Source organism: Danio rerio, chromosome 14 (assembly GCF_052040795.2).
Source record: "Danio rerio strain M-AB ecotype USA chromosome 14, GRCz13ab, whole genome shotgun sequence".
Taxonomy (NCBI): domain Eukaryota; kingdom Metazoa; phylum Chordata; class Actinopteri; order Cypriniformes; family Danionidae; genus Danio; species Danio rerio.
In genome coordinates, this window is record NC_141034.1 from 34,728,208 (window position 1) to 34,743,827 (window position 15,620).

The 15,620-nt window shown below is 34.6% G+C and overlaps 1 protein-coding gene across 1 annotated transcript in view; it reads left to right on the forward strand.

Annotated features, from left to right (window-relative positions):
• Positions 1-15,620, forward strand: part of mrpl11 (mitochondrial ribosomal protein L11) — a 62,929-nt gene that overhangs the window by 6,419 nt on the left and 40,890 nt on the right. The window contains 1 exon segment of the mRNA NM_001002556.1: positions 5,132-5,300. Within this exon segment, the coding sequence (NP_001002556.1) occupies positions 5,178-5,300 (123 nt within the window). The 5' untranslated portion in view covers positions 5,132-5,177.

Genomic DNA, 15,620 nt, shown 5'->3' on the forward strand with positions numbered 1-15,620 from the left:
AGCTGGTGTTTTCAGAGCCCATGTCTGCCGTTTCTGCTCTCTTTAGATAGCCCGTTTATTCTGAGATCCAAGGCGTTTTGGGGCTTGCAAAATGCTCTCTTCGCTTGTCTCCTTGCGCGCAGATGCGGGGATTAACTTGGCATTAAAACCAATGGCGCATTCCAACGTGCGGCTACCGAGGTGTGTTTATTTCACCTCTGTCCTCATCTCCCTCACATTTATGAATATATAAACAGCGAGGTTAAACTGGGAACAGAGTGCTGTGAATAATTTAGTGCTATTGTTTTCACCTGGGTTGAACAGCCAGTGTGGGACAAGTTCCCATGTCGCGTATTGCTTGGCCAAAATGAAGTCTCTGCTTGGATTTAAATGAGCATCTGAGTGTATGATTGGATCTTTAATGCAGTGATTTAATGTTTCTGGCTTGTTAAATGTTTGGCAACATTTCGTTTAACCCTAACTGATGTTGGATGACAAATGTTATGGCCAAATTCCAGGATGGCAATGCATCGGGTTCAAACTGTGAAAGAACACTTCTGTTTCACACATGAATTGACCGCCACTTTGAGATTTAATGGAATTGACTTTACTGTAGTTCATCTTCAAGTCAGTGGCCATATTAAGGATCATTTCAGCTTTGATTGACTGTGCATTAGTTTTGACAACCTTATGCAATGGTTAAAAGTTTATTTCCATACAGTTGAAGTCAAAATTATTAGACCTCCTGTAATTTTTTTTCAAGTGTTTCCCAAATTATGTTTAACAGAGCATGTAATTTTTCACAGTAAGATTTTTTTTTTCTGGAGAAATTCTTACTTGTATTATTTTGGCTAGAATAAAAGCAGTTTTAATTTTTTTAAAAAACATTTTAAGATCAGCATTACTAGCCCTATTTTAATTATAGTATTTAATTTAATTTCTAATATATATATATATATATATAGTACAGAACAAACCACTGTTGTACAATGACTTACCTAATTAACCTAGTTAAGCCTTTAAATTGTGCTTTAGGCTGAATACTAGTATCTTGAAATCTCTTGAAATATCTGGTAAAATTTTATGTACTGTCATCATGACATCAAAGATAAAAGTTAATCTTAGTAAATCAGTAATTAGTTAATTAGAAATTAATTATTACAGAGTGTCTTAAACAAAATTTAGGTTTTAAAAAGTCTTAAATTCACTGAAATATTGTGTTGTGTGTCTTAAATCATTTTAAACAGGTTTTAATTTTCTAAATCTTAATTTTCTAAAGCTACCCAATCGGGCCGAAATCCATCCAATTACCAACAATCCATCTTAATAAAACCAGGGGAAGAAAACGAAAAGCAATAACATCGTTACTCATAATAATAACGGAGCAACATATCCCTTTATGTTATCTTCCATCCATACAAAAACTATTTACAGATTTAAGGGGGAATTATAATATTTAAGGGGGAATTATAATATTTATAAATAGGCGTGAAACTTAAGGTTTTATAACAGAAATGCATCAGGTTGAATAGAAGTTATACTCAATCAATTTGGACCACAAGCCAATCAATATATATTTTTGATTATTTATGTAATTGTCTCCACAATAAATATAATTTTAGCAATGTTAAACTTGTGAATTAGAAAAATAAATGTTGAAAAAAAATATATATGACTACAGTTTTTCTTGTTTTGATACATTGAAGTATCGAAGAATATACATACATACATACATACATACACACATATATATATCATTATATATGCTCAGTTGGCATTTCTGTGTGGAGTTTGCATGTTCTCCCTGCGTTCGTGGGGTCTTTCTCTGGGTGCTCCGGTTTCCCCCACAGTCCAAAGACATGCGGTACAGGTGAATTGGGTAGGCTAAATTGTCCGTAGTGTATGAGTGTGTGTGAATGTGTCTGTGGATGGGTTGCGGCTGGAATGGCATCCGCTGCGTAAAAACTTGCTGGATAAGTTGGCGGTTCATTCTGCGGTGGCGACCTCGGATTAATAAAGAAACTAAGCCGACAAGAAAATGATATATGTATGAATATATATATATATATATATATATATATATATATATATATATATTTTTTTTTTTTTTTTTTTTTTGTGGCAATTAGAAGCTAGTAGTGTTTAGCTCTTAATTCTTAATGGTCTTAAAAGGATCTTAATAACTTTGACTTGATGAAACCTGCAGAAACCCTGTATAAATGTGTTGAGAAAAAAATCTCTGTTGAACAAAACTTGGGGAAAAATATATAGGGGGGCTAATAAATGAGATGGGCTGATGATTCTGACTTCAACTGTATATTTGTGTTAATATTTAGAAAAGATGCTTCAGTGTATGGCCTGACACTGAATGTTGTCATGATACATCAGTGCATCTATAATGAATGCAACTTGAGTTTTCCTTGTTATTGGTCATCAGCAAATTGGTTATAGCCCAATAACCATTGACCTTATACAATAGAAACATCTGCATAATGTTGACCTTTTTACAACCCAAACCTTTCCGTTAAGATCTGCATTAATTCTTGTAAGAGATGCATCAGTGGTAATGACAGATTCTTCCGTGCACTTCTAGAAATAATGAATGTAACTTGAGTGTTCCATGTTATTGGTCGTCAGCAAATTGTTTAAAGACAATAACCAATAACAGGCAACCATACAGTACATGCTCACCTTGCCCCCATGACAATCAGGTTTCCATGGCAATCATTTACAGCTCGCACCCGCACTGCATCCATTCAAAGAAATACACTAGGGATGAGTTCAAAGTGGCAAAAAAATAAATAAATTAGAAGTATTGAGCAGCTTAATTTGGCACCTGGTTTCCAAATTGTTGCACAATGATGAGCAACTCTCTTTTTAATTAGTAATAATTAATGCATATTTTCAGTTAGGTGTTTTAAATGAAAGATCATTTTCTTTCTTGTTCTGTCAGCTGTTTTCAGCAAGTGTGCTTAATGTAGTATAATTTCGTATTCTCTTTTTACTTCATGTTTTGAGATTATCTAATCTAATTTAAATAATCAATTGCTTAAGCTAGCTAATTTACTCCAACATATCAGCTCACACCACTTTAAATCAATTACTATATTATCAGAATTGATCGTTTTAAGTAAGTCATTATTATACACTTAGTTCAAGAGTAGGCACTGAGGTTCACCCTATTTCACCAAAGTCCACCCACTTTAAAACTGTCATACTTTTTTGTCACATTCTCTTTTAAAATCTAATAATTGTTTACTGATTGATATTTTTCGGATCCCATAACTCTGTGGTTACTTGTTTTGATATAAAAATATAACAGATGTTTTAATATATTGTTAACAAATACTTTGTGTATTTATGTTTTATGTTTTTATTGCAAATGTCACATGCATATTGCTGGAATTGCTACAAAATACTCTCAATCAATCCAAATTTTTTTTTTTTCAAATAGTTGAGTCAACTTTTGAAATATTATTTTTATTGCAATATAAATTGCAGACACAAACATTTGCATTTATGGATACAACAATAATAGATGGTTTTACGATTATAGTCTGAGGAGCAATCACGGTTTCACGATTATCAGGATTATTATGCATTCATTCATTTTTAAACACTACTAATTTAGAAAATCACATGTAAACTTCTTATTTTAAAGTGTTATTTATTGCTGCATTAACCAACTAATACACAACATATTAATAATAAGAAACAAACAATAGTCAATTTCTCTTTCGACCTAAAAAAATAAAACAACTTAAACAAGTAAGTAATAATTTTACACTAAAAATAAATAACAGAACATAAATAAAAATAAGAATAAATAAAAATGATATTTGTCTAATGTAAATTTAAGCTACACATCAGCTAAGTATTTCTCTTTTAATGAAAAAAGAAAGGCACTTTTGATCAACTATATTACAAAATTGTTTGGTATTTTCCTTTTGTAATTTTTCTTCTTTGGAGTAGATGTGTGTATATTCCATACAAAGCTGAACTGTCAGTTCTTGTCATGTGACTCGCGGTGCTCTTGCAGCATTCTTTCAGCTAGGCACGTAATGCACGCAAGAAAAGAAATAATGAATTATAGATGCAACATGTAAACGGCCCTTAGTTAATTCAGCCATAGTTAATCCAGTGTGCGTGCATATTAGCCTTGGTGTACAACTTTAAAACTTTAAACTAGCACACACTGGGCATAACTTTTAGTTGCAGCAGTTTTGTTCTGTGCAGAAACACAGTGTTGAGAAGCCATTTTGATTAATTAACTGATGAATTAAAGTGTGATTAGTAGTGAAATTGGTTATTCTTTGCGTCCCTAAATGCATTGTCAGTTTTTTTCCCAATATCATGCGGCCCTAGTCCCTTACAACAAACCAGAAAAATATGTATGAATGAAATAAAGATTCAATCACACACACACACACACACACACACACACACACACACACACACACACACACACACACACACAAACGTGTATCAATTTGCTTAATTAAATCTAAGCTGCAACTTTGAGTTTAGACGGTATGTTTGTAATTGCTGGTTTTGCGCTGAGCGAATGTCCATTGAACATGTAGCAGCTTTTATTACATTTGGTCCACATCAGATTATGAGGCGTGGGTTTTTATGACTCGCACTTTCCACAGCGCATACATTTCAGGCCATTTCCACCACTCAACTAATTGATTGAATCATGTAATTGAATTCAGTCTTGAATGGAAAAAGCAGGTTTTGCCCTTGACTGTGCCACTAATTCTGTGCGTGGCTGGTAACATTTTGGGGCTTGGTTGGTTGGTGGCTCCTGTCCAATCTGTTTCATCGACCCTTTACTGATGTAGGCCCGTAGAGTGCTGTAATGGATCAGCAGCGCGCAGGGAATCGGTTAAGGCAGCCGAGCACAGAAGCTCCTCCAGTGCTTTGCTTTTATCCCTTATCTCTGAAGGTCCTGAGGTTTCATAGCACTCCGCCTCGCGACTGTCTTCACTCACAGCTTCTCCAGATAAAGCTGCTGTGCACTCCTTGGAGAGCTTTTATGGATTGCCGAGCTTTTGTGTAACTCACTTTTCAACCACTGGGCATGTATTGATTTTCTTGTGTTGAATTTTTAATGAATTAAGGAAACATCAATAATTACTTTTCCCAACAGGGAAAGGGGACGGACAGACGTGCGGCAGGCCAGACACAGAGACAATATGTCTAAGATATCTAAAGCAGCAAAGGCGGTGAAAAAGTTGGATACTGGAGGACTGATCAGAGCGATTGTACGGTCCGGACAGGCGGCTCCCGGGCCTCCGCTGGGCCCCATCCTGGGACAGGTAAACTTTTTGGAGGTCACTTTTGCATCGCCGATTTAATTTAAGCTTTTATTATCATGTTTACGACCTAATCAAATGCAATTCTTAACCTGAAGGGTTCACCATTAGTGACTGAATGTATGAAATCAGCTTGAGTGGGATGGTTCTCATTAAATACCCAAGTATATTGTAAAAATGCAGGGTTCCACACAATTCCTTCATGTTGTTTCAACACAAATCGATTAAGTTAACTTTATTGCTAAATTAATATTACAAATTTAAGTGGATGTAACTAGGGCTGGGCGATTCATTCGATTTTTTTTTTTTTTTTTTTTTTTTTTTTTTCCCAGATTAACTCGAATTTGCATTTTATGACAATTTTTTAAATTAAATCGAGGTATTGCAATTTAAAAAAAAGTAAAAATATTAGATACATTATAATTGCACCAATGATGCTCATTGGTCCACTCTTTGTATTACGCTGCCTGACTGCCTGTCTGGGTTTCAATCATTATTGTAATGGACTGAACACAGGGAGACTAGACAGCCTAATTTAACCCGATGCATGAAGTTTTCGATGTGTATCGCAGAGCTAGTGCAAATACAACAAATACAAGCATTTAAATGTCTTAAGTTGTGTTTTGTTTTTTTGTTTTTGTTAATACCTTTGGTTTGATGTACTGTGGTCCACTCTCTCCTGCTGCTCCAGCGCTGCCTGACGAGGAGATTTATTCAGACTAATGCAACAATTAAAACCATACATGACTTCACGTTTTACTAAGTCACATCTTTGTGGATTATGTCAAGACATATTCACTTACCAAATCGATAAACTCAATCTCTTAACATGTATCAAAGACGTAAAAACCTGCCATGTGAAAAAACGTACTGATCTTAGTTTGGTTTGAACACGAGCAGAGGCGAGCAGCTGTATTAGTGAAAAGTTTAAGTACCCGCCCCCATTACGTCAGTAGCGGACCTAGATGAAACCCAGTCAGGCAGCATAATACACTGAGTGGTGCAAAGTGCATCAAATGATTGGGTATTAAAAGAGGGATAAAGAAAAATAGAATAAGTATATATATTTTTACATATTAGACCCACATTTGATGCTTGTATTTGCAGCAGCTGCATGTCAGCAACTTCACAAATTGTTTTATATTAGGCTTTATAGTCTCCATGTTCAGTCTTTTACTCCCACTGTATCTATTTAAGAAAACGACACCATCATCACAACCTGTCATTCAATCAGAAGAAGACAAAGTCAAAAACGAGCTGACAGCCTATTGATGTATCCTGATGTAGATTGAGACACAGACCCACCTCACTAGTGGAAGGCTAATAAGACTATTTTTCCCAGGCTCAGCAAACTTGCAAAAAATACCTCTGTATTCCTGCAACCAGTGCCCCTTCTAAGAGGGTGTTCAGTGCAGGTGGGAACATTATAACCTGACACAGAGCATCTCCAAAGCCTGAAAGAGTAGACAGACTGGTCTTCCTCTCAAGAAACCTGTAAAAAATAGCTACATGTGACTTATTAACAACATGCTTTGTTTGCACGATGGTCTACAAAGTGTTGTTGTTTTTTTTTTACTGTAGTAAGTTTGCTTAACTTTGAGTTGACTGATATAATGTTTACATTGGTTACAATGGTTATTTTCTTACTATATATTTAAAACAGAAGTATTTAATGTTTAATTCAAATTGCACAATATTTAATGATATTTCAAAAATTCTTCAAAAAAATATTCAACTCGTGAATTTGTTTTACATTTATTTACAACTTGTTGACCAATTTATGTATGGCATGGCCATTACACATACAATGTTCCTTAACCATATGGTTTTTCCAAGTTGCACTTGAAAATGTTACTTCAGTAATCTTGTAATGTTTTAAGTTGACTAGTTACACAATAAAAAAAATCAAAATTGAAATCGTGAATCAGTCAAACTTTATGAAAAAACCTAGATTTTTTTTGTCATATCTCCCAGCCCTAGATTTAACATAAAAAGGTTTAATTGTCCCAAAAAATCTCAACAATTGTGTCGATTCAGATTTATCAGTTTAAACAAGCAACTATAGGCTTGTCACGATAAAGATTTTTTGTTGTGTAATATACAGTATAGTTACAGAAATTGTTGTGTTAAGCGATATTATTGTCACTTTGAGATCATTTTATGCCAATTATACAAATAGCCAGGGACACTGTAAAATACTCATCATTCTTAACGTTCTTTAGATTATATAATTTATAATTATACTATTTGTTAAAAAAGTAAATGTCCTATTGTATTTACTTTTAAATGCACTATTTTCCCCAACATATCTCCTATTTGTGAAAAGTGCAAATCAGAAGAAGCTGATTTAGCTCATAGTTTTGTATTCTGTCCTAAAATACAGGGATTTTGGAATGAGGTTTTTAAAGTGTTTCAGATTTCCTTTATCTACACGTAGATCCTGAACCAGTGCTTATTATATTAGGACTTTCTTATTATACATATTTATTGAGCTATGCACAACAGAAATTCCTAACATATTGTTTGATAGAAGCCTAAAAGCTGCTATTGTTGTTCTGGAAAAATGTTAATCCTCCAACTGCTAAACTATGGCTTGAAGAGTTGATATGTATTCTGTACTTGGAACGAACCAGATATCTTTTTTAAAGGGGAACATTGGACAATTTCAGAATATTTGGGGCCCAAATGTGTCACTTCATGGGTAATTCTTATCCTCAAAGCAATGCATTGTAACTGGAAAGTTGTTATAATTATCACCGCATTGTACACTTACAGGCTGGGGTTGAGGCATTTGTTTTCGTTTTATTTTTGTTTGTTTGTTTGTTTGTTTTTGTAAGTTTATGCTTATTAGAAAATTAATCCTGGAATTTAAGTTTTTTGTCTATTCAATGACCCAATAAAACTTATTTGACAAAAAAAATTGACACCAGTGAAGCAGAATGTAAATGTTATTATATTATGGCTTTGACAATTTTTTTAAGTTTGTAAATATATATTGCAACCTCAGCTTATCGAGGTCGTCACCAAGTATTCCACGATAAGTCAATATATTGATTATTGTGACAGGCCTACAAGCGGCAAAAAAATATTTGAGTGTACTAAACTTTTTTTTCTTTAAAGAACCTGAATTTATGAGGTAATTATAAGCAAGTGCTTAATTTTAAAAGTATGATTTCTAGGCTTGGAAAACTGTGGGCGTCGTGCCAAGCTCTGAAATATTTTATCAGGTATATACTGCCAGTAAAGTGGATTTTTAAAAATCATTATCATGAATCTTTATCCAATAAACATGATAAACTGTTCTAAATAATGCACATTTAATGCTTAAAAAGTGTGACAATGCTGAAGAACATTGAGTGTTGCAGGAATGATGTATTTTTTTTAGGTCAAACAAGGAAATAAGTTAGCTTTTTTAATTTTAATTTTATTTTCAATAGCTGAAAAGCCCAAATATTTATTACTTTGAAATAAATTAACAATTAAATTTAATAAAATATTGTTTTACATTTTTTTTTCAGCTAGTTCCAAGGACATCTCATTTTGATTTAGTTCAAAGGGGCATTTCACCCAAGAATAAACATTTGCTGTTAATGAACTCACCCTCAGGCCATGGCAAATGAGACTTTCTTGCTTCAGCAGAACATAAAAGAAACCGTGCCTCTTAAAATGATTAATATTAAAAAAAGTGAGCGATTGGACATCATTTACAAAATTACTTTCAATCCACATCTTTGGCAAACAGTCCTCAGCGTATTCAACTGTAAGGAGCTCAAAACTACTGGGTTGGCCCAAAATGTGTAAACTCTTTAGTCTCTATTTAAATACTCTCTAATTTCTTAATTTCAAGTAACTGTATCAGACCTTTGAATATTCTTGAGTATGTGGTCCCTGGAGGGGTGAAATGGTGGCTAAATGGTTAGCACTGTTCCCTCGCAGCAAAAACATCACTGGTTTGAGTCCCTGGGTGGGCCAGTTGGCTTTTTTTGTGTGGAGTTTGTTTGTTCTACCCGTGTTTGCATGAGTTTCCTCAGGGTGCTCTGGTTTCCCCCGCAGTCCAAGACATGCAGTATAAGTGAATTAAATTAACAAGTGGGCGTAGTTTATGGGTGTGTGTGGGTACTGGGTTGTGACTGGAAGGGCATGCGCTGCATAAATCACATGCCGGAATAGTTAGTGGTTCATTCCACTGTGGTGACTTCTAAAAATGAATGAATGTGGTCCTTGGATAAAAAAAATTAAAAGTAATAAAAAATACTTTTATTTTTAATTTTTTAATAATTTTTTTTTTAAGTGATAAAAAGTGATCATCACTTTTCTAATGGCATACATCCTAATAGAATAAACTATAGCATAAACATTGATAGGCTGCTTGAGTTCAGAGCTCTCTCCATGTGCCAAAGGCGAGTAAAAATTTGCATTGGTGAGTATGACAAATGGTGTCTCCAGTTGGAAGATATTTTTATTTTAATGTGATCGCTCACCCAAATAAGTGATGGTTCATCCAAATTTACTCACCCTGCAGCCATCTTAGATATACGCTGATGATTTTTTATTAGTTTTTTTTACCCCAGCAGAGCCTTAAACAACATTTTTAGCTGAAACGCTTGACAGTCTGGTGATTCATAAAATATAAGTCGGTGGCTACTGACACTTTGAGAGAGCAAAATAAAATGTTTACCCCTGGCATTTGATGATACATTTAGGTCGTATGAAGTGAAACAACAATTCTGTGCAAGAAACTGAACATTATTTACAGCATTATTACAGCCTCGGCAAATGATCCTGAGGGGTCTTTATGACAAAAATAGTAGTTTCAACACCATTTTCAATATAGCTTAGCAAGAAAGTCTGATTGTATATAGTAAATTTCCCTTCAACTTAGGGCTGGGTAATTTGATGATATACTGCAGGGAAAATAAGTATTAAACACGTCACCAATCTCAGAAAACATAATTTTAAAGGTCCTGTTGTCTTGAAACACGTGTAGAAAGGCAGTTAACTCTCTCCGTAGCTCTTCAGCAACTCTCTGCCCTTCATCATTGTACATTATATCAACTGTTTCAACCCAACATCTACATTAGCAGGATGATGAAGATGCAACAAGGGTAGACATTTCAGCAAGACAATGATCTAAAACACAGCCAAGGAAACTCTCAAATGCTTTTAGAGAAAGAAATTCAAGCTGTCGAATGGCCCAGCCAATCACCTGATTGAATCCAATATAAAGCACAAATCAAAGATCAGATTTGATAGACGAGACCCACAACACTATCAAAAATTTTACACTGTTGAAGTCTGTAAAAAACTTACACCAGAGCAATTCATGTGACTTCATTGTCTATATGAGAGGCGTCTTTAAGCAGCCATCACCAAAAAGCCTTTTATATAAAGTATTAAATACATTTCAGCAATATTTCAGTACTTTCTCCATCTTACTACACTTAAAAAAATTATTCAGAGATGATTCCTTGGATTTACTATAAATTTTTATGTTAAGTGGTTGTAAACAATTTATTTGTGTTGAATTTAAACAAACAAATTAAGTTGAACATTATTAAACTTAATTTGTTTGTTTAAATTCAACACAAATAAATTGTTTGCAGCAGTGTACTTTCTCCTTGTATCATTCCATTGTTATTACATGCAACTCATTTTTTAGATTTGTTCGTTTTTGTTTTGTTTTTTTTATGTTTGTATTGTTTGGTTTTTTACCAAAATCTGTTTTAATTCCATGTTAACAGCTTTGTTAGAAAGAGTATTCCCAGGAAAAAAAACATATGTTCAATACTCGTTTTCCCCACTGTATGTTGTATGAATAAAATAAAAAGTCTATCATTTCATATTATGCTTTATCATTTATTTTGTGTTGTGTGTCACAAAATACATCGTTTGTGGTGATGCTTTTTGACAACTTACAGTATGAGCCCAATTTTCATTATGGGATGGGAACAGAAACATTATTAACAGCATCTTGGGAAAGTTGCAATCTTGAAAATGTTGATATTTTTACATTTTATTTTGGACTTCCAATCATTAGTTTTTTTTTAAAGTGTTTTTTTTTATATATATATATTTCTACACTTTCAATCAGACATTTGCCTTGAAGTCCTAAATAAAAGAAAGTGAGATCACACATAAATTAGTAAATTTTTATATTCAAAATGCAAAATTTAAGTAGTCCTTAACATATGGTCAATTTATATAAATGAATAACTGATTGAATTTACAGAAATGTAACTTTTGCTGTTCTCTATACAGCTTAAGGCAAAATTATAAGCCGTTACCTGAATTGTTTATTTAATTTAATTTTATTTTTTATAAATATTTCCCAAATGAAGTTTAAGAGAGCAAGGAATTTTTCACAGTATTTGCTATAATTTTTTTTCTTCTGGAGAAAGTCTTATTTGTTTTATTTTAGGTAGTATAAAAGCATTTAATTTTTTTAAAAACCTGCTTACCCATATTTTAATTATTATTATTATTTTTTTTTAATTGTCCACTGAACAAACCAATGTTACTCAATGGCATGCCCAATTGCCCTGATTAAATTAGCCTAGTAAAGCTTTTAAATTGCACTTTAATCTGAATACAGGTATCAACATATCTTTTAAATTATCATGAACTGTCATCATGACAAATTCTTTCCGTTAAAAAGAAATTGGGGGACAAATATATAGTAGGGGCTAATAATTTAGGAGGGCTAATAATTCTGACTTCAATATTGTTATCAGCATACAAGATAACTTGAAATATGAGGTTTTTGTCAGATTTCCCAGCCCTACTTCACCCAAATTACAGAGATCCTCAATATTTCCATATAATTCCCCACCAGACACTATCATAGCAAGCTGTTTAGTCAAATGTTGACATGGGCTTACCTCTGCTCTTGTATGTGAAGCACATTCACAACTAACAAGCTAATTACAGCTGTAATAATGTCATTACAGTCCCTTGCCCATCATGATGATAATAAACGAGACACGTTTTCATCCAGCAGCCCGAATCAACCTGGCCTCCAGAGTGTGCTTTCTTGCAGAAGAAAGCGGTTGTGAACTGAATATGAGGTGTAATGAGCATCAGTCAAGCACAGCAGCACCATATGTCTGAGAAACGTTCACACGCGCCGTCGTGTGTGTCTAATCGTGCTCGTCAGCTCTGCCTTTCAGCCTGTGCTGCCATGTTTGGCTCAACTTTTTTTCATGTGAATTAAACTGTAAATAAATTGCAGCCAGCAGGCCTTCAGCTCAAAGCTCTGGCCCCTTTAATCTTCCCGATTTCTTCCTTCTTCGTGTTTTCTCTCGTCTGCCTAACCATCCCTGACAGGGTAAGCGCGTAGAGGTAGGCTGCCTGTCGGCCGGGGGGCAAATTTAAACAAACGAGAGAAATAAAAGAAGGAGCTTTGGAGGAGAAGGGGGGAAACTGACAGCTTCTGTGGAGGAGAGTAATTACAGTCCAGAGAGAAATTAACTCAGCCGGATGGAGGAGAGAAACAGAAGACAGAATAAAAGAGGGGTGTGCGAGACAATAGTTCAAGTGTTTTGGATGTCGAGAGCAGGGCATAACAACAGCGTGATTTTTTTTTCTTGGTGGGGAGCAAGAGGAACAGGTGAATCTGGCAACGACACAATTCACTCTAAAAATAGTTATTATTATTATAATGGGGGGGGGGGGGGTACTTAAAGAAAAATAAAATGTAACCACCATTGCAATATTTTGACACTATTGTGATGACAATTCAGATTAGGAAAATGTTTTTGTTCTAATAATGCGTAAATAATAAGTAAAGTAAAAAAAAATACAAATATAGAAAAGAAAAGTTCTATCCATCAAAGAAGACTCGACTTATGATTTCCTCAAAAAAAAAAAACATTGTTTAAAGAAAATGAAGGTTTTTAACCTTTTGCAGTCACATCTCAGCAACTGCAAAATCAAATTGGGATTTTGATAAACCAGAAGATACAGTTCATTTTGTGGAGTCGTTGCAAAGTTTAACTCAAATTTATTAAAGGTTCAAGACACCCTAAAAGACTTTTTTTTGGAAATTTTAACAGATTTGTTTGTGTTGAGTATCAATTAAGTCAATGTTAGCACCTCTCAGCTTTAATTGTGGGGAAAACTGGATAATTTGGAGCTTTTATAAGCTAACTTCATCTACCGGGTTTAATTTGGGGCGTAGCACAAATCTGATTGTGGAGTGATGACGCGTCGGTTTCTTATTATTATTCATAGCTGAGTTTTCTTATGATCCTTTTTAATTATTCATGAGAGCACGTGCTTTCCGAAGACAAGGACCTGCCAAGCTGTGAGACCCAATGACTGGGTGAGACCGCGCACAGCACGCGTTGTATGTGATTGACCACAGGGTTTGTTGTATGTTTTTCCTCGTGATGCTGTCAGAATCAGCAAAGCTGTTGGTTTGCAGCAAGCATTTTTGTCAGAGAGCTGTATGAAAATTGGAGAATGGCGAACTTTGTCTTTTATCAGTTGAGTTTGTTTCCATTCAGACACATTGCTTATATCCATACGGCTGCGTTTGCCTATGTTTAAAATCTTCCAGTTTACCGGCAGTATTAATGGTTGGAATAGATTGGACAAGAGAACTGCTGCACTGCTATCCACTGTGTCTGCATTCAGACACAGGGATTCGGGAGAAGAGAAGTCCTCCTCATATCGTATAGTGTTGATATAAACACAATTATCTTTATAATGATATAACAAATTGTGGTTATGTGTATATGAAATTATGAACCGTTTATTACTTTGCATTTTAACTTTGGAAAATATAAAATCATGGGTCTCCTCACGATTTGTCTCATTTTGTGAGCCGACAATACTAGTATAGTGTAATACAACAATAGTTGTTTGCTCCCCTCTTTTTTTCCCCCTGCTCTGCTGGCCACACCCACTTCTCTCTTTGCTCGCAGAGCTCCATGCTCATCTTGGAGCATTTTTTTTTTTAATTCTGAGGTAGACTTGAACCAAAAAGGGGGGTTTTATGACCCTTTAATATAAGACTTTTAATTGGATGTTTTAAGGCCTGTGGCTTTAAGATTTCAGAATCAGAACCCAGAGAATTTAAACCATTTGGGCAAAATAAAAGTATATTTAAAGTATAAAAATATATAAATGATATACAAATGATATACAAATGATCCCAATCAATATAAAATTAGGATTTTTTTCCAAATCTTGTAAAAAAATTTTCATATCACCATATACTGTATATTTAAGAAAAGCAAACATAGCAATGGCAGTTTTTTCCAATATCGCGCAGGCCTACTGACAACTATACCAGCATATGTTTTATACAGTAGTTGCCCTTCCAGCCACAACCCAGTACTGGAAAACACCCATACACACTCACATTCAGACACTCATTCACTATGACCATTTTAGTTTATTCAATTCACCTATACTGCACTTCTTTGGATTGTGAGGTAAACTGAGCACTCAGAGGAAACCCACGCGAACACGGGGAGAACATGCAAACTCCACACAGAAATGCCAACTGACCCAGCCGGGACTCTAACCAGTAACCTTTTTGCTATAAGGCGATATGGCTAACCACTAAGCCACCTTGCTGTCTCACGTATAAATAAATTTTAAAAATAAGTAAAAGTAATGCATTAATTTTGTTCAATGCAGGAGGACTAACATGTCCAAAATAAAAAAAGCACATTTCAAAAATGCCTCCATAAAAAAATACATATTTGTTTATGTAAAACACTGAACATTGTGCATTGTGTCTGACCTGCTAGTGCTGTTTTTTTCCCACTGATTTCTCATTACTGGCAAGCTGTACGGTTACAGTGAGCATAACATGGAGGGTGTGCATTTAAAATGACGAAAGAGATCTAGAGAGGGAGAGGAGGAGAGGGAGAGAGATGAAAGGCTGAGAAATGACTTTCTGGTCTGCTTCATATGTCTGATATAGTTCTGATGCTCAATCAGCTTCTTGTGGAACTGCTCTGTAATTCGGTTAAATTATAGCTAGGCTCATATTTAGCATTTGTCATGCGAGTTTGTCTTTTACGTTTGGTAAATATTACATGTAAATCATGAATGGAGTGCGGTATAAGCTCTTAGCTCTTTGAAAAATGAGCCCCATTTCAATTAATTTGAGTTATAAAGGTTTATCAGAGCAAGAGTAAAGGGCTTTATCGGCTGCTGATGGGAAGTGAAAAATGAATAAGTGAATACCCCCCACGTCCCCCAGTCCAATCATAATCTGCACCAGGATTCATTCTCTATCACCACGTCAGAAAGCGTCTCTCTCTAACATCCTACTCTGATACATGCTGCAGTGGCTATTATACATTGAAT